Raw genomic sequence first — 23,995 nt, 5'->3', positions numbered from 1 at the left:
AACAGTGTGGTCATGGCCAGAGGGAAGGGAAGGGTAGCAGGAAGTGGGCAAAGAAGGGGAAAATGGGGACATTTAATGGTATCAACAATAAGAAATAAAGTAAAATAAAAAGAAAAAAACAAGTATGAGCTCAAGAGATATTTAGATTAGATGTTCACACATATTTTTAACATGTATCAAACATTAGAATGAAAAGTTATGGTCTTCATTTGAGGAACTTAGGAGACATTAAAAGACATGAAAGAGAGTGCCCTGATCCAAAAGGCAGAATAACAAAGAATCACAGTGACATTGAATGTCAGAACTGGAAAGGAATTTATACATTATACATTATACATTATAAAATATGTACAATATTTTATAAAATATTATAAAATACTGCTTTCATTTTACAGATATGTAAACTGCAATCCAAAAAGATGAAATAATGTCAAAGTCATTCTCTAAACTGTGGAATCCTGGGACTCAAATACAAGACTTTAGAGTCATAGATATTAAGTAGGAAATAAGTTGAAAAAGAAAAATTTTAAAACATTAAACTTGACATGTAGTTTATCTCAGTGCTTTGATTTAATCTCACCTAAAAGTATGGTCCTACCTGATAGATTAGTCCCTGTACAAGAAAATCTTTCCATGTCCTCAGGGAGAAAAGGCGAAGGCCCATGAAACAGAAGGCAACATTTGACTCTTTCACGTGCCAAAGAAAAATCTGCTATTGGAAGTCAGAGAAGAAAGAGGTTGGTGTGGTTTAAAGTAGTTTATGAATAGCCCAACTGGCATGGCTCAATGTTGAGCATCGACCTATGAACTAGGAGGTCAAGTTTCGATTCCCAGTTGGGGCACATGCTGGAGGCAGCTGATTGATGATTCTCTCTCATCATTGATGCCTTTATCTCTCTTTCCCTCTCCCTTCCTCTCTGAAATCAATAAAAATATGTTAAAAAATAAAATAGTTTAGGAATAACAAATTGGGGCCCACTCTTTAATACTGAATGGAGAGAAACAAGGGTGGCTATTGTCGGAGGGAAATGGGGGGGGAATAGCAAAAGTAAAGGAGGAACAGCAGGAGTCAGCCACCATGTCTGAGGTTGGGGAGAAGCTTGATTAAAACAAAAAATTGGAATTAAAGGAGGACAAAAACACCTCCTGGAATTCTCTTACAGTTCTGTAATTCAGTCATCCTTTTTGCCCTAATTATCTTTAGAAAGAAGCCAGAAAAAAAAAAGAGCATATCTTTTATCTAATAACTACAACCAGTAACCTCGTAAGAAGTGCTTTTTGGAAGTGTTGAGGTAATCCAGCCAACAATTAAACTGTCTTTGGATGGGAGGAAGTGCCATGCACCAGAGAATTTCCAAGGGAGTTTCACTTCTCACCTATGGGAGCTCACTTCCTTCCTGTGACACATCTATAAATAATTGGAAGCCTCTTAGCTTTGAAACAGACTCCTAGGAGATCAGAAGCAACAGCATTTCCGAGTTCAGGTAAGAGAACTTTCCCTCTATCAACACCATCTAACCAGCCCAGTTCTACCAGTCATCTACCTCGATGTGTTCAAGGTCACGTCGAAGGGAGCCCTTTCCATTAGGACAGAATATATCCTAGAGGGTGGGAATTTCCATGTTTATCTTTATACTTCAGTACCTAGCCCAATATTCAAGACAGTAGGTGCTCAATAAATACTGGTTGAATTGTTTAATTTGTCATATATTTACTATACACCTACTATGTTCAAGGCAAACTAACATCATTCTTTATTTAAAATGAATTAATCACTCATTATAGGTAGGTGTATAAATTAGGCTTTATTTTATTTAAATGTCAAAACAAGTTTCTTGGATAGGTTTAATTGTCATCATTTTGAGGCTGAAGAAACAAAACTCAGAGAGGTGAATGGACTTGCCTAAGGGCAATAGATGTAGGGTGACTAACTGATCCGGTTTACCTGTGACTTTTCCAGTTTTAAAACTGAAGTCTTGTGTCTCGGCAACTCTCTCGGTTCTGGGCAAACTGGAACAACCTACACTGATGGGAACTTGTTCTCTTGTCTCCGAACCCAGAGTTCTTTCAGATTTTTTTGGGTTCAGTTTGTTTATTTCTTTTTCCTACATTTGGCAGTATCTCAGGTGGACATGGATATAAAATATACCTGGCTTATTGCCTGGCACATAGGAAAAATTCAATAAGTGGTAATGATGGTTAGTGTGTGCCCAGCCTATTGGAGCTTAAGGCAAGAAGAAAGATGTACACCCCATTACATATGTTTATATGTGTTTTATGTATGTTATTTTCCCAAAACATTAAAGTAGTTGAAAAATATTGAAAAATTTAAAAGTAGCTATATTACAACTCACAACATTATTGTAAACTTAAATATTTATTTATGCCCCATACATAGTTTATTATAATTTTACTTTCTTGGTGAAGACTCATCACCTGTATTTTTATCATATATGTACTTCTGGGGAAAAATTAATCACTAAAGATACATAAAAACATATAGTGTAGCCTGGCTGGTGTGGTTCAGTGGTTGAGCATCAACCTATGAACCAGAAAGCCATGGTTTGATTCCTGTCAGGGCACACGTCCGGGTTGCAGGCTCAATCCCCAGTAGGGGGCATGCAGGAGGCAGCTGATCAATGATTCTCTCTCATCATTGATGTTTCTATCTCTCTCTCCCTATTCCTTCCTCTCTGAAATAAATAAAAATGTATTTAAAAAATCATATCGTGTATATTAAGTAGATAGGAGTACTCATTTTCCCTTCTGTCTTGAGTTCCAATAGGGCTCAGCTTGGCACTGTCAGATTCTGTCTTTATTTAAAATAGTGATATTTTGTTTATCATGGATTTTTCATTAATTTTGATATTAATATAAATTAAATATATTTATAAACAAATTTAATTTATAAATATAATATTAAATACAATGATTAAAAGATTACAAGTATTATCCTACATACTAAAAGTGTAATATGCAAATCGACTGAATGGCTAAACAGCGGAACGACCATCTGGACAACCATTCAGGACCATGCTATGATACCCATTGCTGGCACCACGCCAGCCAAGGCAGGTGTGATGTGATCGCCCCATGATCACCCCGCAGAGGGAGGCCCAGGCCTTTGTGAAGGAAGCCCAGGTTCGAGGTCTGAGTGTGAGTTGGTGCTACAGGTCGCCAGGGGAAGGAAGGCCTACTCTTGCACAAATTTCATGCATTGGGCCTCTAGTTATTTATATAATATTAAATATAACAATTAAAAGATTATTTATTTAAATCTCAATTTATTATTATTGGTATTTCTGAGACTTTTGGTGCTCCCTAAAATTTTGTGCCTAAAGTAAGTGCTTCTTCACTCTAATCCCAGCCCATTATTATTTCATCGTAAAACGCAGCAAATATTATAAAGTGCCACTACAGAGCAAGGTTCACCCCAAGAAGAAATCAGTTTTCTTTTTCCTTTTTCCTCTGTGTTTGAGATCATACTTGATCTTCACCAGGAGTTAAAGGGCCAGGAAAGAGTGTGCTCTTGGATTCATCCCAGTTGTGCCTGACTAAAGTCTTCCTGCAGAGGACGCTGGGGAGTCAACAGCTCAGGAGGGTGGAGAAGTGTTAGGTGGACTTGGGATGATTGCCTACGGATCTTGCCTTTCCCTGGCAGTAGAATTATTATGAAGTCATTGACTTTCTATTTGCCTTCGGGGCTGAAATAAATCTGCTATCCCCAAATAACTAATCTGATCTCAGACAAATGCCAAACAGAACTAAGCTTCTCTGCCCTGAGGTGGCCATAAAATCAAGACAATTTTCTCCAAGTGTTTTTGGTGTCTCAGCAACAGCGCCTGTGAGTTCTGTTTTCCCCCAATTTGCCTGCGGGTCTAGGATGAGCTACACTGGCATTCTGGAAGGGAAGATGATATACGTCAACTCAAACAAGTTTTGACATTTCCCCTGAGATGTCATCCTCTATGTACTCACTACAAGTGCCTGCTGCTCCAGGCCTTATTGCTGGGCAATGATGATGGGGCTGGGTTGGGGACAGAATAAAAGAGCTGGGACTTGTAGCACCAACTCACACTCAGACCTTGAACAAGCACCTGGAAGCTACTCTTTGAGGCGGCTCAGCAGTTTTCCTTAGTAAGTTAGATGAATGCATCCGACTGTCAGAAATCAGATAAAGCTATGAGGTTTCACCCCCAAGAGACATCTGGGGGGGGGGGGGCACGTCCCTGGTGACTAGATTGGCTTCTTAAAGCATGAGATGGGAAATCAGTAAGTGATGCTTTTTTCTTTGAATTCCTAGCTCCTGTGGTTTCCAGATTCTGGCACAAGATGAAAAGTTCTTGTCTCCCCCTCTGCCTTTTCTTGGCGGTGTTTTCTCTCTTCTGGACACCTTCTGCTGGGCTGAAGACATTCCATTTGGGAAGCTGTATGATCACCACAAACCTTCAAGAAATGCAAAATGGATTTTCTCAGATAAGGGACACAGTGGTATGTGAGGGAGGCACCCTCCCAATTTGTGGCTGCTTCTCCCCTTCTCTACTTGTCTTTCTCTGTCCCCCAATAGTGTGACCATAAAAAGAGACAGGTTGGGGACTCCTTACCAGGAGGATGCATTCCCAGGAAACATCTGTAGTTCATAATTTAAAAGTGTTTTGGAAAGGGACCCTGTCCAAGGGTCATGGCAAGGAAGGGGTAAGAGGTCTCTATGTCTAAGACCCTGACAGCCATCACTGACCTGTCATTTTCTTGTCTTGTCCTTTTCTGTTTAGCAAGCCAAAGATGAAATCATGGACCTCAGAATCTTGAAAACTGAGTTTTTGCAAGACACAAAGGTATGTGGTTGGCCCATAGGAGTTCTGGGAGGAAATGTAAACCAGGGGCATCTCGATCACTCTGAGTCTTGTCCCTGGACACCTTCTCCCCACCAACATACTAGTCTTCTTTGTAGCCTGCAGATCAGTGCTGCCTCCTTCGCCATATACTGAGACTCTATCTGGGCACGGTATTCAAAAACTATCAGACCCCTGACCACCATATCCTCCGGAAGCTCAGCAGCCTCGCCAACTCTTTTCTTACTATCAAGAAGGACCTCCGGCTCTGTGTGAGTAAGGGTCTTGGGTAGAGGATTAATCTTAGCACACAGCTTCAATGACTTAGTAACCAAGCCCCTTTTTTACTCCCATTTAAAAGATGGAAAAACTGAGTCCAAAAGTTCTAACAGTCTGTGTTGAGCCATGTGACTAGGTAATGAGAACTCAGTTTTATTGACTTTTGGGTATATGCTCCATCTAAAAAGCCTAAAGAACTATAAAATGCTAGTTATTTGATGTTAATGACAATTATCTTTTATCCATGAAATTAAGGTGAGGTATCTGACAGTGTGTATACTAGTACATCCAGGGTCCAGGCAGCTAGCCATTAGGCCATTGGACTCAATATCAAGATAGGGCCTCAGTAGGACCTAGGAATCCAATTCTTTCTTTCCATGGGGACTCTCTGGGAGGGGGGCAGACTAGAGCTGAATAGGGGGTACAGGCTAGATGACACTGTGATCACAAATTCCTTCAGTGTTACCTGTTTCTAAAAAGAAGCAGTGAGTTTGAGCCTAAAAAGCTGGTTTTCTGTTCTACTGATGACTAGGTTAATGATCTCAAATGATGAGGTCTTATAAGACTTGTCTATGAGAAAGGAGTACCTATAGAAAGAGTAGAATTCCCACCTACTTCATGTTAATGGCAGATAATCAGAATATTTATAAAACCTATCATTCTTTGGCCTTCTTTTCAGCATGCCCATATGACATGCCCTTGTGGGGAGGAAGCACTGGAGAAATTCAACCAGATTCTGAGTCACTTCAAAGAGGTATATGCAATTTTGGCCTTGGTTGGGATGAGTGTGTTTTTAGAACTGAGATCATAAATGAGTGGGATGGGTATTCCTACTGGGAGAAATCCTGTAGCCCTCAGGTTAATAGCTCTCTGAGGTCATGTGGCTTGTTCCTCTGCTGTACCCCAAGGACAGCTAGGTGGGCTTTAGAAGGGTGCTTTCTCTGAAAAATGCTTTATGAATGAAAAGGGAATGGCCTTTTAAAAACACATCTTCCAGGTGCATGAACAAGAGGCTATAGTTTTCCAACCATGCACGCACTCATACATGCCCTCAAATACAGTCACTCACAATTTCACCGGTGCCCACCCCATGCTGTTTCTCACCTCATGCCTTTGCACATCTGCCAGGAAGGCCTGGAGTCCACTACTCACTGACTAATTCTACGCATCTTTAGACTCAGCCTACACATCACCTCCAAGGAGGTACTGCTACCTCTCTGAGTTAAGTGCCGCTACTATTGTCCTGTGTGGACTCCATCATTTATTCACTACACTACATGTTTTAAAAATATATTTTTATTGATTCCAGAGAGGAAGGGAGAGGGAAAGAGTGATAGAAACATCAATGATGAGAGAGAATCATTGATCTGCTGCCTCCTGCGTGCCTCACACTGGGGATTGAGCCTGAATGTGCCCTGACCGGGAATCGAACAGTAACCTCCTGGTTCATAGGTCGACGCTCAACCACTGAGCCATGCCAGCTGGGCACCACACTACATTTTAACTGCCTGCTTCTGCTTGTCTCCCTCACTAGACTGTAAAGGCCCTGTGGGTAGGGGATGTACAATTCATCTCCGGATCCCGAGCCAGCACAATACATATTTGTTCAATTGAAGTATGCAGAGTAAGCAACCCCTGTGTGCATGTGTGCGCCCCCCCCCACACACACACACCTTTAAAAAACACAGCCTCATTACTTTGATCTCTGTGATGCAAGAGGCTTGGGCTATAGTCCTAATTCTGCTACCCCTCTGGGCCTTAGTTTCCCTATTGAAGACCAGGGTGATGAACTCAATGATGTTCCTTCCTCTTGTGAGATTTTGAAGTTCCATAACCTCTTTCAAGCTCTTCCATCTTGAAAAGAATGCTCTGCTTGTGATCCCCAACAGAACTGCCAATGAAAAAAGAGGATTAATCTTGGGGTGCACGCTGTCTTCTTTTGATTTGCTCATTACATAACTGTGTGTCTTTCAGCTTAAACTTCAGGAAGCGGTGGTGAAAGCTGTGGGAGAGCTAGACATCCTCCTGCAATGGATGGAGGAGATGAGATAGGAGCAAAGTGATGATACCGCTGACAGTGCTTCTGGCTGAGTCCAGTCCTGAGAACTGTGGAGACATGGCCCCAAACCACCATCTCTTTGCTTCATCATTTAGTGCTGGTCACTGTGTATATTATTTATTTAATATTTATTTCCTTATTGTGTTTGTTTTCATTTCTTAATCTACACCATGGGTTTATAAGATTTTGGTGATACCGTTTGTACTGTTGGATATATTTATTCATTAATTAATTTATTTATTTCTGCTATTTAATCTATTTATTTTTGTACTTGTGCATGTCTTTAAAAATTCATCGATAATATTCATGACTAGGGCACATTATATGTTTTCAAACAGTGAACAAACTTTGACTTCTCTGGATGAGTGGCTGGGGTGGGTAGTCACTTTTATTAAATTAAGGACATATTTACTGACTGCCACAATGGTTTTGTAAACGGAAACAATGGTTACTAAGTAGGAGCTGTGAAAGAAGTTCCAATGAAAAATTACAGATGTGCCTCACAATTACTGACCACCCCACCCAACTCCCCACCCCCATACTTGTGTATCTTCCAGCTGTGGAATCCTGTATGGTAAAATTGTATTCCACGAATAAAGTTTCCTTTGCATAATATGTGGTTGGTGTTGAAAAATGCTTCGGGAACAGAAACAACAATGGGGATGAGCTTGAATCTCATATTGCCTAGGGACCGCTTTGCCTTGGGGAAGAAGAATGAAAGTGGGGACCCAGGACTTCTCTCTCCTATTGAATACCTTCCCAGCTCTTATCTCTTAGTTCACTCACATCTCTGATCTCATGATTCTACCCTCCACATAAAGTGACTGTGACTGGGGGAGGGGCTTTAGCCATCCTTACTTTCACCTTATTGGCTTGAGCAATGTCCTCTCTGTACCTCGGTTTTCTTCCTTATTTCAGGTTCCCACACGCTTGAGTCAGAGATCTTGATTACACCACAAATTACAATGGGCACAAGTTTCTATTATAGGTTAAGAGCACACACATGCAGAGGACAGTGACTGAACCTTGCTCAGGAAAGTGCATGAGCCCTCTTTTGAGGCCATCCCTTTTTGGGTTCTGTCCACCCCAAGATCTAGATTATTCCTGGATCAAGTACTTGTCTTCATGACCAACTAGTTCTCTTTCCAGGCCCCTTTCAGGTTAACCTTTCCTGAGCTTTGAGGAGCCAGAAGCCTGGCCTGGGCTGCTTGCATCCTTCCTCCCCACCTTACTCTGAAAGGAACCGGAAGCTTAGCAGTTCAGTTTTTCCAATTTCAGAAACAGCAGACTGATACTGATGTCCTGGCTCCTAGAGAGAGCTGGGCTAACTACGTCTGGTTTCTGCTCCAAGCCCTCAGCCTGAGACCTGGTTTATTTAAATTACTTTACTGTGGTGTTTTGTTTTTTTTCCTCATTATACAATTAGCAACTACCCAATACAGAAAAATTTAAAAATACAGATAAATATAAAGAAAAAAAAATAGAATCATCCATGAGTCTACTGTACATAGGTAACTACTCAACCATTTTGGTGTATTTTCTTTAAAAAAAAAAATGTCTTTATTGACTTCAGAGATAGAAAGGAAGAGGGAGAAAGAGACAGAACCATCAATGATGAGAAAGAATCATCGATCAGCTGCCTCCTACACACCCCTACTGTGGATTAGGCCAGCAACCCGGGCATATATCCCTACTGGGAATTGAACCGTGACCTCCTGTTCATAGGTCGATGCTCAACCACTGAGTCACCGCATCTGGGCAAGAGAAAGTCTTCTCTGCTCCTCTGAAAACAAGGCATCTTCTGCTTTCATGTTCCCCATTATAATCACCCATTTTCTGTGAGATTTTACCTATCACCCTTCCCCTATCAGATTTTCTAGTCATATGTCTCTTGGTTTTCTCTGACTAGTCTGACAAAAACTTAGCTACAACTCTCAAGAAAGAGTGGAGAAGTCAACTTCACTGAAGTCAGTGTTAAAATTAGAAACACCACCTCTAAGAGACATTGGATGGCAAGGAGGAGGCTGGTTTTACCTGCCAATGGTGTGTCTTCCAGATGGGTGTGTCTGAGGTTGGCTCCCAGAGGTGAGAACAAAGCTCCTTTATTTGTTTTCCTGGGCCTTGCCAACAGGAGGCAGCAGAACAAATGGTGAGAGAATGACTCCGCTATTTCACTGGAAGGTTGGGAGGAGAAAAGGTGAAGCTCTCTGTTCAGCCCAATTGTCAGGAGCAGTGAGTCAGGCCTTAACTGGAAGAGGCGGGACAGGCAGGAAGCTGTGGATTACAACGGGGAGCGCTAACCCCTCTCAGAGGGCATTGCTTTACTCCATGTTAGAAACTAGGGCAGGAACGTTCAGATCACTTGACAGTAACTCGGGTTCAGAGCTACTAGAAGCGGGGCATCCTGTGTGATTGGTTTGGGGTGCACATTTGGCTATCTCCCGTTCATGCTAAGTTGGAAGTGGGGACAAACAGCAGAGAGGCTGTGAGCGAGTAATCAAGTTCTGGCCATTTGGGGCCTGATTGCTACAGAAGTTGTGACTTGGCTCTCCCGGCTGGTTGCTGCAGACTGTGGATCAGAGTTCTATTTTTATATATGGACCAGCCGTTGTCCGTTTGTACATTCAGAGAGGGAAAGCCAAAGGTTACAGAGTGAGTGACGGCAGAGTTGGCACTGAAACTCAGGTTCCTATACCTCCAGGACATTAAACCTCAAGTCAATGCAAGAAGAAACACAAGTCATCCTAATTGGAAATGAAGAAGTAAAACTACCTTTATTCATAGATGACATGCTCATCGAGGTGGGAACATCTGATGGAATTTACAAAAAGCTACTAGAACTACTAAGGAAGCTCCATTTGGTAGTAGAATATAAGCTTGAGATACACAGATCAATTGTAATTCCATTTACCACAAATTGGACATTTAAAAAAAAGACTATAATAGCATCGAAAATTTTACATACTTGGGCATAAATTAGGGACAAAAGATGGGAAAGGTTATCTCCACATTAGAAACTGCAAACTGTTGTTGGGAGCAATGAAAGATGATGGAATAACAAAGAGCTTTACTGCCATATTCGTGGGTTGGAAGTCTCAGTGTTACCAAGATGTCAGTTCTCTCTAAATTGATCTATAAATTCCATGCAATCACAATCAAAACTTCAGCAACCTTATTAAGGTAGAAATGGACAAATTCACTTTAAAACTCAAATTAAAATGCAACAGACCTAAAGTAGCCAAAATAACTTTGACAAAGAACCAAATTGGAGGATTAATATTTGATTTTAAGATTTATATAAAACTATGCCAATCAAGAAAGTGTGGTATTGGTGTAAAAATAGATCAATCAGTGGAACATAAAGAAGTTCAGAAAAAGACCTACACATGTATGGGCAATTGTTGTTTTTTTTTTCATGTAGTAAGATTTCATTTTTAATATACAAAACATTTGCAATACCAACCAAGCCATTATGCTCAATTAACATTTGACAAAGGAGGCAAGAGCATACAATGGAGTCAAGACAGTCTCTTCAATAATTGGTGTTGGGAAAATTGGACAGATACATGCAAAAAAATGAAACTAGACCACCAATTTACACCATACACAAAAATAAACTCAAAATGGATAAAGGACTTAAACGTAAGATGGGAAACCATAAAAATCTTAGAAGAATCCATAGGCAGCAAAATATCAGACATATCTCATAGCAATATCTTTACTGACACATCTCCTAGGACAATGGAAACTAAGGAGAAAATAAACAAATGGGACTAAATCAAAATAAAAAGCTTCTGCACAGCAAAAGAAACCATTCACAAAAAAATAGAGTCCACTGCATGGGAGAACATATTTGCCAATGTTACATCCAATAAGGGTTTAATCTCGAAAATTTATAGGGAACTCATACAACTTAACAAAAGAAAGATAAACAATCCAATTAAAAATGGGCAAAGGACCTAAACAGACACTTTCTGAAAGCAGACATACAGAAGGCCAAGAGACATATGAAAAAATGGTCAGTCACTAATCATCCGAGGGATGCAAATCAAAACACCTGCCAGAATAGCTATCATCAACAAATCAACAAATGACAAGTGTTGATCAGGATGTGGAGAAAAAAATGAACCCTCGTACACTGATGGTGGGAATGCAGACTGGTGCAACCACTGTGAAGAACAGTATGGAGTTTCCTCAAAAAATTAAAAATGGGTGCTGGCTGATTTGGCTCAGTGGATAGAGCGTCAGCCTGCGGACTGAAGGATCCCAGGTTTGATTCCAGTCAAGGGCACATGCCAGGGTTGTGGGCTCGATCTCCAGTAGGGGGCGTGCAGGAGGCAGCCGATCAATGATTCTCTCTCCTCATTGATGTTTCCATCTTTCTCTCCCTCTCCCTTCCTCTCTGAATCAATAAAAATATATTTTAAAAAATTAAAAATGAAACTCCCATTTAACCCAGTAATCCCACTTCTAGGAATATATCCTAAGAAATCAGAAACACCAATCAGAAAGGATATATGCACCCCTATGTTCATAGCAGCACAATTTACCATAGCTAAAATTTGGAAACAGTCTAAGTGCCCATCAGCAGATGAGTGGATTAGAAAAACTGTGGTACATCTACACAATGGAATACTACGCTGCTGTAAAAAAGAAAGAACTCTTACCACTTGCAACAGCATGGATGGACCTGGAGAGCCTTACGCTAAGCAAAATAAGCCAGTCAGAGAAACATAAATATCACATGATCACACTCATTTTGTGGACTATAACGAACAACATAAGAGGATGAACAAAAATAGATCCAGAGACATAGAAGCATCGAACAGACCATCAAATCTCAGAGGGAAGACAGGGGAGGGTGAAGGGGCGGGGTAAGAGATCAACCAAACCAAAGGACTTGTATGCATGCACAGGAACATGACCATTGGACACAGACAGTAGGGGGTGAGGGCATGTGCGGGGAGGGGGGGGGGAGTGGCTGGGGAGAGGTCAATGGGGGGAAAAGGAGCCATATATAATACTTTCAACAATAAAGAATTTTTTTTAAAAGCGTTAAAATTATTTAAATGGACCTAGATTTGATTGCCCATTGTACTTTCTCAAAGGTTAAATTAATTCCATAGTTAATTGTATGTAAAGGTAAATACTTATAAGCTTAATTTCAAGAAACACATCTCTCCAGGCTACTTCACATCGTAAGATTTTATTTTTAATATTCAAAACATTTGCAAATACCAACCAAACAAAAGTAAAATGAACTTGAGTCCATTTAAAGTGAATGAAACATAATTCCTAAAAAATAAAGTTAGATATTGTTTGAGATGTTTCAATGCTAGTAAAAGAATACACAAATCCCCCAAGCAGCCAATATTTTAATACACAATATTAACTAATATGTAAAAAGTGCTTTCACGATCTCTTTGTCAACTAAAATAAAAAGAAAAAAGTTCATCATATAAATTTCAAAAAATGTGTTCTTTGACTTCTAACCTCTGCTCTTCTTTAGCATGACCTTTGCTGCAGCCAGTACATGCTGGTCTTGAATGATTCCACACTTATTCTTACAAGCATCTGTCCTGGACTCTTCTTCTGCCGGTCGACGAATAAACAGTCAACAGCTCAGATGCACCAGTAAGTCGCACCTGGTCCCTAGATGAAGGTGAGGTTTCTGTCGCTTGAAGACGCGCCTGAGAAAGCCGCGGGGAGCCTTGCGCTTGATCCGTCCCCCCAGGCACCAGCCGCCTGGGCCTGCGCCTGCGAGGTCCTCCCGGCACCGCCCAGAAGCAACCGTCCGCCGGCAGAGCGAAAACAAGGCCGCCCATCAGCAACTTCCTCCAGCCGAACCGTCGGCTGGAGCGTTTGAATCCGGGCGATTGGTTTTTTTTTTTGCAAAGGTGCCAAGGTGACTCAGTGGAGCTAGAATAACCTTTTCCAGAAATGGTGCTGAAATAATTGGATAGCGTAGGAGGCAAAAGTGAACGAACCCATACCTTATTCCATATGTGAAAATTAACTCGAAATGGATCATGACTCTAAATGTACAATCTGTACTGCAGAACTTGTCAAAGAAAACCTGAGCAGGAGCCAGAGAGCAACTTCAGGGTGAGAGAGACACATCCATTAGTCGCCTCCCACAAGACTGAGTCTGCTGCCCAAGGACAAGCCCTTGACGGCAATCAAACCTGGGACGGTTCAGTCCACAGTCTGTCCAAACAGCTCGGCCTCCTCCTCCTCCTTGAGGCATCTGGTCTCAGCAGGATCCATCCAGTGTTCCTGGGCTGAAGGGGGCAGGGGTGGCTGCTTCTGGGCTCCAGGGTGCTGGGACAGTGGCTGCTGGGGAGCCATCCCTGGCTCCCAAGCAGGTAGTGGCTGCCAGGCCCCCCATGGCTGCTGCCCATCAGAAGGAAAATGCTGCCCCTGCGCTGGCAGGGCCCAGTCCCCACATATGAGCACCCTGGGGTCCCCCTGATGCATGTCTATGCCACCGGCTTCTACCTGGAAGGGCTGTTGGGGAGCAGGAAATGCACCCATAGCTGAATAGTAATGGAAACTCCCGGAAGGTTCCCCCAGTGGCTTGGCTGGAGTCTCCAGGTAGGGAGAGGCCACATGGGCGCCCAGCCCACCAGCGTGCCCCCAGAGGACTGCTGGCCCAGAAGCACGCTCCGCCCCCCAGGAGAATTGGTCAGCATAGTTCTGGAGAGTTCCGACGCCGGAGCCACGTCGGGGGGCAAGGCCCTGGAGGCCACGGTGTGGGGGGACAGGGAATGCACCCCGGCGGGACCTGGGAGCCGCAGCGTCTGCCTTCCTTCGGGGCCGCCTCTGGGAGTCCTTTGGTTGTCTACCTCTCCGGTTCTGAAACCACACCTGGATTCTGGACTGAGGAATCTGGGTTTGCTTGGCTAGTTCTTCTCGGACAGTGATATCAGGGTAGGCGTCCTTCTCAAAGGCCTCGATAAGAACCTGGAGTTGGTTTTTGCTGAACTTGGTCCTCTTGCGCCTCCCGCTTCCACCGGGCCTGTTGGAGGCCATGTCCGACGGCACCTACCCACCAGCAGGGACCCAGGCGGGAGCTGCCTTCCAACGGGAGTCTGGTAGGCAAGTCTGCGTCCCTTTATATACAGTTGGAACTGATGGGGGAATGTAAAGAAGATTATGTGAAAGTAGGAGGAAGTAAGGCGGGGAAGTCTCTAGAATGGCATTACAGGATAAATTTGTAATTATGTGCTCACTTGAGGGTGGTTAATCTGATGAGGGATCTAAAAAAAGAGGCATTTCAAAGGCGTGTTAATCCATGGGCGCAGACAATAGGAAGATGAAGGCCTGGGGCAGGGGGTGGGGCAGGCTAGAATAAGGTGACCAGACATCCCGCTTTTTAACAATTTGTCCCGCGTCCCGCGGCGTTTTAAAAAAGTCCCGATTTTTGGAAAGAATGCACGATAAGCTAGGGAACGGCAGGAGAACGGGAAGGGAATATACGGTTTTCGGCGGCCATGTGGCTATTTAGCCAGGATATGAGTTTTATATTATTTTTGTTAATTTTATAATGTTAAACTTTAATAATAACAAATAATTGAGAACTGATTATCGAGAACTGCTTATCAAAGTTCGCATTGTTGATCAGTTGTTAGAATTCGACCACCATTGTTTGGACTTAATGAACAATGGCATTTTTGGGGATTGGCAACGACGAAAACATTTTGTAGCTGTCTCTCAGACGATACACATCGTACTGCGTGCTAGTAGGCTAGTTAAACAAGTGATGTCATTACAAATCAGCTATTCAGATAATTTAGGTAAGTAATTTATTTATTTCATAAATACATACATTTTCTTGAATTTAGCAGACAGTACTCGTATTATTTATATTTTATAGTGGCGGCAAAAAGTCTAGCGCCGGCCTTGAAAGTGACACTTATGACTTACGTTACGGCAAATTCAGAAGAAAAATAATACAAGTTAGTATTGTTATTATTTAGAAAGAAATATAGGATTAAAATAATTTTTAAAATATAGTTACTTTATAACAATCAAATTAATTTAATTTATAAACTAACAATAAAATATGTTCATGTAATTATGTACCTACTTACTGTGTTTTTAAGCAATATGTATATAATAATTTATAATATAATTTTAAATGATTTTTTTTAGATTTTTAACATAATGAGTAAGAAAAGAGGATGCAAATTCAACGATGATCTAAGAAGTGAATTTCCTTTTATTAAAAAAACCAAAAGCGATTACAATATAGACCAAATTTTTTATCAATACCTCCTGCCCCCTTCCGGGCCGAAACCGGTTTAGCTCAGTGGATAGAGTGTTGGCCTGCGGACTTAACGGTCCCAGGTTCGATTCCGGTCAAGGGCATGTACCTTGGTTGCGGGCACATCCCCAGTAGGGGGTGTGCAAGAGGCAGCTGATCGATGTTTCTCTGTCATTGATGTTTCTAACTCTCTATCCCTCTCTCTTCCTCTCTGTAAAAAATCAATAAAATATATTAAAAAAAAAAAAAAGAACCCCTCCCCCCTCTGGTCAATGGTGTCCCGCTTTACCAATGTTAAAATCTGGTCACCTTAGGCTAGAAGGGTTCACTGAGGGGAAAAAGGGGACTCTGTAATACTTCCAGCAATAAAGATTTAATAAAATAAAACAACAACAAAAAAGAAAAAAAAGAAAACCTAAGCAAAAACATTTGTGACTTTGAGTTAGCCAAATATTTCTGAGATATGACACCAAAAGCAGAGGCCATAGAAGAAACAAATGGATTATTTGAACTTCATTAAAGTGAAACTCTTTTTCTCTTCAAAAGACAGGCCATCGTCTGGGTGTAAGTATTTGTAAATCCTGTATATGATAAGGAACTAGAGTCCAGAAAATATAATGAATTCTCAAACTCAATTATGTTCCACTTCCTATCAAAGTGATTTAGAATGGCTTATAAAGATATATGCAGCCCTGGCCGGTTTGGCTTAGTGGATAGAGCATCGGCCTGTGGGCTGAAGGGTCCGTGTTCGATTCCGGTTCAGGGCACATGCCCGGGTTGCAGGCTCGATCCTCAGTGGGGGGCGTGCAGGAGGCAGCCGATCGATGATTCTCTCTCATCATTGATGTTTCTATCTCTCTCTCCATCTCCCTTCCTCTCTGAAATCAACAAAAATACTTTTTAAAAAGATACATGCAATACAACAAGATATAAGGAAACTAGGGGAAACCCTTGCAACACAGACAATGCCATGAAGTTGAACTAAGATTGTTCCACAAAAGACAGATGATAAGGTTCTGAATCATAAGTTGTTAGAAGGATTAGTATTTGGCTCTGAGCTTTTCAGAGTCTGGAACAAAGAGGAAAACTACGGAATTCACTGAGCATGTCATCTAGTTTGTCTCACTCAGACTTTACAGACCTGCGTGGTAGATCTGTCTTTCCTTCCAATGGCAGAGTCCAGTGATTTTTCCGCAGCTGCTGGGGAGCTGGTGAATACGCAGAAGAATTTTCCTCTTCACTTGTTTGCATGAAGGATGTTTTTTATTTCATTTTATTGATTTCAAAGAAGAAGGGAGAGGGAGAGAGAGATAGAAGCATCAATGATGTGAGAGAATCATTGATAGGCTGCTTTCTGCACACACCCTACTGGGGAACGAGCCTGCAACCTGAGCGTGTGCCCTGACTGGGAATGGAACCGTGACCCCCTGGTTCATAGGCCGACGCTCAACTGCTGAGCCACAATGACTGGGCTGAAGGAGGCTTTTAAACGAAACTTTTCACTGAGAAGAAGTCAAGAAAAGTTAGGGGGAAAAATCAGAAAATATGAAAAAACACCCCATGCATGTTTGAAGATATTGGAGAGATAACAAGACAGGCATAATTATAGGGTGGAGATATGGCAGCCGGAATCCAGAGAAGTGAGCCCAGCATGGGGGACAGCTTTTCCCTGAGGGAAGTCATCTAAATTCAGAAAAGTTGATAGAAGGTTGGGAGATTGAGAAGATGTGCAGAACTTTCCACAGATTTACAGGATCGGGGCAACAACAATCAGTGTTCAGAACCTGCTGAAGCAGGCCCTAGTAACCTTCCAGACAAGCCTCTGGTTGAGATCCCAAAGTGCTACACCCTGGCAGTCATGGTCATCTCTGAATATACCGGCCCCAGTTGTGGGCTCGATCCCCAGTCAGGGGCAAGCAGGAGGCAGCCGATTAATGAGTCTCATCATTGAGGTTTTTCTCTCTCTCTCCCCCTTTCCTTTCCTCTCTGAAATCAATAAAAACATATTTAAAAAATTGTGGAAATACTTTGTAAAGTACTACACAACGCTCTGGCTTTTGGACTTAGAGCTGAGAGCTGTCCCTAAGCCCCCAACCCTCATGACATGCGGATTCTGGTCTCATGCTACCGGAAGCTGCCCCAAACCAATCACTATGGAGGCACGTGGACACCCTGGGGCCAAGAATTGCTCTGAGTGTAAACTGGGAAAGCTGTTTCACTGAACTCTGTAATCCTTTGGGCCCAAACACCCTATAAAGGGAGAATGTGTGACTTTGTAACATCTTTTGGCTGCAGCAAGTTGGCACCAAGACCTGGTGAGGAGAGTCCCATTCTCACCATCACTGGGCAGCTGTTGGAGCTTGCAGCAGCTGGCTCGCCAGCCCTGATGGCTGAGGTCGGTTCACAGACACACCTATGGAGACACTCTTTTGGGGATTCTCAAAACACCCGGGGGAGTGAACTCTTCAAGAGCCTGCTCTGTTTACATGAACAGATGGGGCTTCAGAATTTTGAGATTTTTAATTTGTAATCACAGGCTACTGCAAACTGGACATTCAGGCCATACTAATCCATATTATTATTATTTTATTGTGGGAAAGCAGAATTAACCAGGATTAAGCAATTCGAACTACTTTCTTATGGTACCATCTCTCTGGCCTGGGAAAAGGGCTGGTGTCTTTCCCAGGAGTTAAACACTCCGCAACAAGAAATGCCTTCTCTTTAGCTTCATGAGCAATATCCAAGAGGATATTTTTTGGAAGTTAAAGGCTGAGTCTATGAGGAGAGCCCTGCTCACTGTGGCTGGAAGCAGCGTCTACTCTTCATCAGTCCTTTGCCTTTTGAAGATTCCCTGGATTTGATCATTTACTTGAGGGCAAAGCTTGGAGATGAGGAGAAAAAAAAAAAAAAAGGTTAGGTGGTTAGGTAAGCCTTATCAGGATTAAAATCTCTAGTTTCTCAAGCTCAGACATATCAGGCCTTAGCCTGACTTTCTTTGCCAGTTTTAAGATCCATACTAAGTAAGTATGTGTGGTGGAGTGTGTATGCGTGTGTGTGTGTGTGTGTGTGTGTGTGTGTGTGTGTGTGTGTGGCTGTTGGCTTGTTCAAAACATTTTATTGGCATCTGCTAGGAGAAGGGTCCTTTCCATTTCCCCTTCCAAGAGCACAGACACTCTCTGCTAGGTAGGGTGTCAGACTCCCATCCATCCTCCAGTCCGGAGCTGTTGTCCCCATTATGTGACTCCCGAGTGACTGTGCTTCAGTTGCTGGATCTCAAAGTGGTCGGCCTCATGCCATAACCTGACCTCATCCTGCTGAATGCATTGTTTACATTGTGTTCAAGGAGAAAGCAGTGCTTTCTACCAAAGAAGGATTCTGAGAATCTCTGTGATTACAACGAGTTGTCTAAATAGCATATTGAATCACAGTTTTGCCTATAGCAGAGTGAATTCATTATATGAGGTTGGAAAGGGATTTGAAAGGGCTTTAAATCCCTCTCCCCACAACATTCCTTATGTATTAGTCAGGTTGGCTAAGTTATGCTGCAGTAACAAACTATCTCGATCTCTTTCAATGTCTGATTACAAGAGAAGTTATTTCTCACTTATTTTACATGTCTAGTACATGTTAGCATGGGGACTCTGCTCATCTCGGATACTCAGAAACCCAGACTGACGGAAATCTTTCCACCTATAATGCTGCCATCTCAACACCAACAGGATATGACAACATGGCTTAAATCCTTCCACCTGCAATGACACATGTTTCTTCCACTTAGATTTAACTGGTAAGAATGGTCACATGGCCATGTCTAACTTCAATGGGGGCAAGGAAGTACAGTTTTCCTGTGTTCCATGAAGAGGAAATGTGAGGAACAGTTGGGGTGTCTACCATATTTTCAAGGGGAAAATCCAACCTAGAATACTTTTTGTTTCTTTGTTCTTTCAGGACCTTACTCAGAGAGACAGAGAGACAGAGAGAAAGGAGGGAGAAGAGGAAGAGGAAGAGGAGGAGAAGGAGAAGGAGAAAAGAGAAGAGAAGAGGAAAAAGGAACAGAGAGAAGGAGGGAAGAGAGAAGGGGTGGGGTAGAGAAGGCTGGCAAGGGAAGAGATAAGATTTAGTGCCATACACTGGCTGGTGTGGCTCAATTGATTGTAATAGGTAAATTGTGTCCTTTTAGGAGTCTGGTAATGTCCTAGAACATAAAAGTAATTCATTCACATATTGGGTCAGAGTGAAATCTCTAGAAAATTTAATATTATTTAAACCAGCTTTTAGTATCTAAGAGAAATAGGTGGGATTCTGTATATCCATGTAAACTTGTGATCTTCTCAGGTGAAAGCAAAGAGGTATTTTTTTTTTCAGAAATACTGAAAAGGGCATTACATAAATCTATTACTGACAAATATTGGCAGTCCACAGGAATAACAAATAATTGGTTATGTAAATTTTGAATAACAGGATGTTTGAGAAGATTTATAGCTATGAGATTGTGTACAAATCTTCCATCTTTTCCTATTGAGTTTCTTTACTAGAAGGAGAGGAGAATTACAGGAGCTCATACATGGAATTATAAGCCCCTTTTAAAAAGTGATCTTGTGTATTGGATTTAATTTCAGCTCATGCATAAAGTTATACTGGTGACTGGAAAAGGCCTGAAGTTGCATTGGAATGTCCTGTAACAAATGTGAAGTTCCTCTTGTGAAGAAATGTTTCTTTAAAAATCAATATTTTCCCAATTTGGTCAGTATCTTATTTGTTTATTTCTAAATACATTTCGCTTTTCTGGAAAAAGGATGTGTAAACATCATTAGGCTTAAGAAAATTTTGCCCTATCAAGTGAATTGGGGCATATTTGATTAGCAAAAATATATTTGGCCCCATAACATCCCCTAGTTGGAAGGGAACAGGCTCTGATTTAAAAACAGACATTGGTTGATTAACTATCTCTACCATTTGTACAGAAGCTTCCCTCTGGGGCAACTTAGTTGGGTGTGCATATCCCCAGATGAGTCATGTAATTAATTACTTGGGTTGGAATTCCCTGTGGGGCTCCTGCACATCATGCATGGGGCATGCCCCCTGACACCTCCACAAAGATTCTTAGTCACCTAAGAATACCCGAGACTCAGGCTGGAGGACGGGCCCCTTATCTTCAGAGACAAGTGAGCTCAGGCTCTCATTTATCCAGCAAAAGGTTTTTGTTCAGACTCTCAGAAAGCGATTCCAGTTGAAAAGCCAAAGTTAAAAACCAGGCACCCATTTTCCTCTCGTCATGCCTTCGCTTGGGTTCTGTCAACCCTTAACCCCTGGTTCCACCTTGAGGATTAAAAACAAAAACAAAGAACAGCTCAACTAAAATCAGGATCTCGTACCTTAAATCAGGGAAATGAATATTAAGAAAGGAATTTTATGTATAAACGTCAGAACCTAATTATGGGAATGTGCTTACCCCCTACTGGTTCCAGGGGTGGGGATTGTCCAGCCGTATAAAGCCTGCAAAATCATTTGGCCTGGCCCTGCCAAGGCATTAGGGTTGAGCTAATTAAATGTTTGATCAAATATAGCATGCTAGTTTTTAAGTTGATAATTTTGTATGGTCTGCAAATGATGTTATAAATATCCAAACAGTCTTTGGCAGAAAAAAGCTTCCCACCCTGCCTAATCCAACAAGGACTACTAAGGATATTAATTTAGATAGAAGCTGAAATGGCTCTAAAAACATGGCCCTCTATAACCATTGCTGAGGCATAGGAAATTTACTTACAAAACTCTCACCTTAAAACCTCCTCCAACCTCCTCAAACCCTGGCCAGTGTGGCTCAGTTGGTTGGGCATTGTCCCATGCACCTAAGTTTTGGGCTCAATCCCTGGTAGGGGGCGTGCAGGAGGCAGCCGATAGATGTTGCGCTCTCACATCAATGTTCTTCTCTCTATGTCCCTCTCCCTCCCCCTCCCCCTCTCTCTTTCTAAAGAAAAACAAAACAATAAACTATTCTTTAAAAACAAATAAACAAATAAAAAGCACCCCCCCCAAAACCAAACAAACAAACAAAAAAAAACCCACACAAAACTCACCCAAGTTCACCTGATACAAAGCAAGGAGCCAATGGAACACAATGGCCCCTGCTAGTACCAAGCACGGGTCTGGGTCTGCAAGGTGGTCCAAGTAAATGTGAATCTGTAAGAAACGTCCAAATCTGTAAGAATTTTATGAGTTTACTAGAGGCCCGGTGCACGGATTCATGCACCAGTGGGGTCCCTCGGCCTGGCCTGCAGATATCCCCCGAGGGGTTCTGGATTGCAAGAGGGCACAGGCCAGGCTGAGGGACCTCACCGGTGCATGATCAGGGCCGGGGAGGGACAAAAGGAGGGCTCCAGGGCGTGTCTGGCCCATTTTGCCTAGTCCTGACTGGCCAGACCCCAGCAGCAAGCTAACCTACTGGTTGGAGCGCCTGCCCCCTGGTGGTCAGCGCACATCACAGCTACCAGGCAATCGGTTGGACAGTCGAACAATTGAATGGTCGCTTAGGCTTTTATTATATAGGATTTTATCTAAACTGACCACAATTGCTGGGAAGCAAAATCTCAAAGGATTAAGAAAATGCATCCCCAAATGGCAGTTTTACCACTTATTTTATACATCCGAGTCAAAGGGGAAGATGTAAAAAGGTTCCATGAACTCCACTGGTGATAGTAGATTATGGAGGCAGGAGAAAGCAAAGTGGGGAAACCTCTGGGATTGAATAAAAAGTGGAAGCAATGGACATATGCTTCTTTTTCATAGAGGTACACAGGATAGTCAACAGTTAACAGCATGGTGATTGTGCTATGAGGGGTCTGGAAAAAAAAGAATTACTTGATATTTGAAAGGTATGTTGCCAGGTATGTTATCTTAGATGCAAAAAGACAACCGACAGGCTCAGTTAAGGTGAAGATTGGCCTTCGTTAGGGAAAAATACCTCCCTAGGACACGACTACCCTCCTCGAACTGCTTTTAGTTAGAAAGTTTTCATTTCAGACCACCCTATGGGGTTACTTTAGGTCTCTGAGCTTGTACGGCCACCACGCAGGCCTCACCTGAGCTGGTCAGGTTTAGTAAGTAGCCCTTTTTGTGTCCACAGGTGTTAGTCAGCAAATGAGGGTCCTGGAAGAAGTAAGGGTAGCCCCATCAAATGCTGACCCGGAACAAAAGTTCTAAGAAGAGTTCCAAATGCTGGTGTGATTATGCAAGTTTCGGAGAGGATTGTCATGGCAGGAAACAATGAAGACATTTCATTCTCAAGACCAGCCGATCTTTACCTCATTCAGTCAACTTCCCTTAAACGTCTGACACTACAAACACCACCGCCTGTCCTTATGCTAAGTGAAAGAGCACTAGACGTTCTGGATTTAGAAAGACCTCCTCAACCCCTCAAGATGAAGAAATCTGTGCAGTTGGCAGGCTGAAAAGAGAGTGCTCTACGAGGGAAAAATGCTGTTGGCCAAATTGTAGCAATTCTACCGCTGCCACTTCTAATCGCATCATGACAATGTCAGGTGTGGCATTTCAAACATAGAGGCAACGGGTGAAGGAACTGCAGATGACATGAGTGTGGGAGATGCAGATGTTTTTAAGATGACAGATAATCAAATGAGATCGATGTCTACAACTTCTAGAAGAGGAGAATAAAGAACATGCTAAAAGCGGTGTGGGCATGTACTGTATTCAATTACTGGAGCATTCTGGCTGCTGCTGCCTCCGGTTTTGCTGCTAGAGATAACCTCAGCTCTCAAAAAAAATATTGTCTCAACAGCTGGAAATATAAAGAATTAGCAAACTTCTTTGTTTCTGTGGCTGCATTATAGTCCATGCTCTGAAAAGGAACTTCTTCCAGAAAGGGAGGGGGGGGGGGGGAGACTCCTAGGTGCAGAAGTAAAGGTACATTGTGTCACTGAGCTGCATTCGCTTTTAACCAGTTCTGCAATAACACCTCCTTACATTCTCTGCACGTTTTGTAAATAGGCTCTAATTTGTTTTTTAAAAGGGATTAAATTTGTTTTTTTTTTCTTCATCAGTCTGTACAAATACTTCTCGGAATGGGAGAGGGGTAGAGAATGGATTTAGACAAGTATCTGTAAAAGAAAACGACTTGATTTCTCGAACACCATTCAACAGTTTTGTGAATAGAAATGTTTGCATCCACATTTCAACATTAACACTTCGGAAGTCATGGTCTGGTGTCAGAATTAATAAAGTCAGGTCACGTCACGTTTCATGATCACCTTTATTATAAGGGAATTCTTAACCTTTTCAGCAGTAAAGAACACACGTTTTCTTTACCCCCCAAAGAAACCCTGAACTCAGGAGCAGTCACTTCCCACCCACACACTCAGCCCCTACCTAACGCCACCCACCCACTCAGCCCCTACCTAACGCCAAGCCCCAAGCAACCACTACTTTATTTTGTGTTTTTATAGATTTGTATTTTATGGACCTTTTACATAAATGTTATTATAGTTATTCTTCTTTTTTTTTTTTTGCATAGCCTCTTTTTAAAAAAATCAAATATATTTTTAT

General features: G+C 42.1%; 1 protein-coding gene and 1 pseudogene across 2 annotated transcripts; both read left to right on the top strand.

The window, feature by feature from the left end:
• The first annotated feature begins 1,456 nt into the window (after window positions 1-1,456).
• IL20 (interleukin 20) lies at window positions 1,457-7,715 on the top strand. Of its 2 annotated transcripts, none has more exons than XM_028129228.2 (6): window positions 1,457-1,484; window positions 4,304-4,491; window positions 4,773-4,835; window positions 4,952-5,104; window positions 5,791-5,865; window positions 7,086-7,715. In XM_028129228.2, exons 2-6 carry the CDS (start codon window positions 4,333-4,335, stop codon window positions 7,161-7,163), a joined length of 528 nt encoding a protein of 175 aa, XP_027985029.2. In that variant the 5' UTR covers window positions 1,457-1,484; window positions 4,304-4,332; the 3' UTR covers window positions 7,164-7,715. The 2 variants fall into 2 exon arrangements, with proteins under 2 accessions (XP_027985029.2, XP_008152496.2); XM_008154274.3 differs by lacking the exon at window positions 1,457-1,484 and adding an exon at window positions 4,084-4,137.
• A 6,485-nt stretch (window positions 7,716-14,200) lies between these two features.
• On the top strand, window positions 14,201-23,251 carry LOC103297553 (mitochondrial fission factor-like; annotated as a pseudogene).
• The last annotated feature ends 744 nt before the right edge of the window (window positions 23,252-23,995 follow it).

This window comes from Eptesicus fuscus, chromosome 22 (assembly GCF_027574615.1).
Source record: "Eptesicus fuscus isolate TK198812 chromosome 22, DD_ASM_mEF_20220401, whole genome shotgun sequence".
NCBI lineage: Eukaryota > Metazoa > Chordata > Mammalia > Chiroptera > Vespertilionidae > Eptesicus > Eptesicus fuscus.
Note: the sequence above shows the minus strand (reverse complement) of the source record. Positions and strands in the feature narration are given on the sequence as shown.

Excerpts from the sequence above, each read along its gene's own strand:
- IL20 (XM_028129228.2), top strand. The coding sequence starts at position 4,333 with ATGAAAAGTTCTTGTCTCCCCCTCTGCCTTTTCTTGGCGGTGTTTTCT. Across the intron at positions 4,836-4,951 it reads AGTTTTTGCAAGACACAAAG|CCTGCAGATCAGTGCTGCCT; the intron begins GTATGTGGTTGG and ends TCTTCTTTGTAG. Across the intron at positions 5,866-7,085 it reads TTCTGAGTCACTTCAAAGAG|CTTAAACTTCAGGAAGCGGT; the intron begins GTATATGCAATT and ends TGTGTCTTTCAG.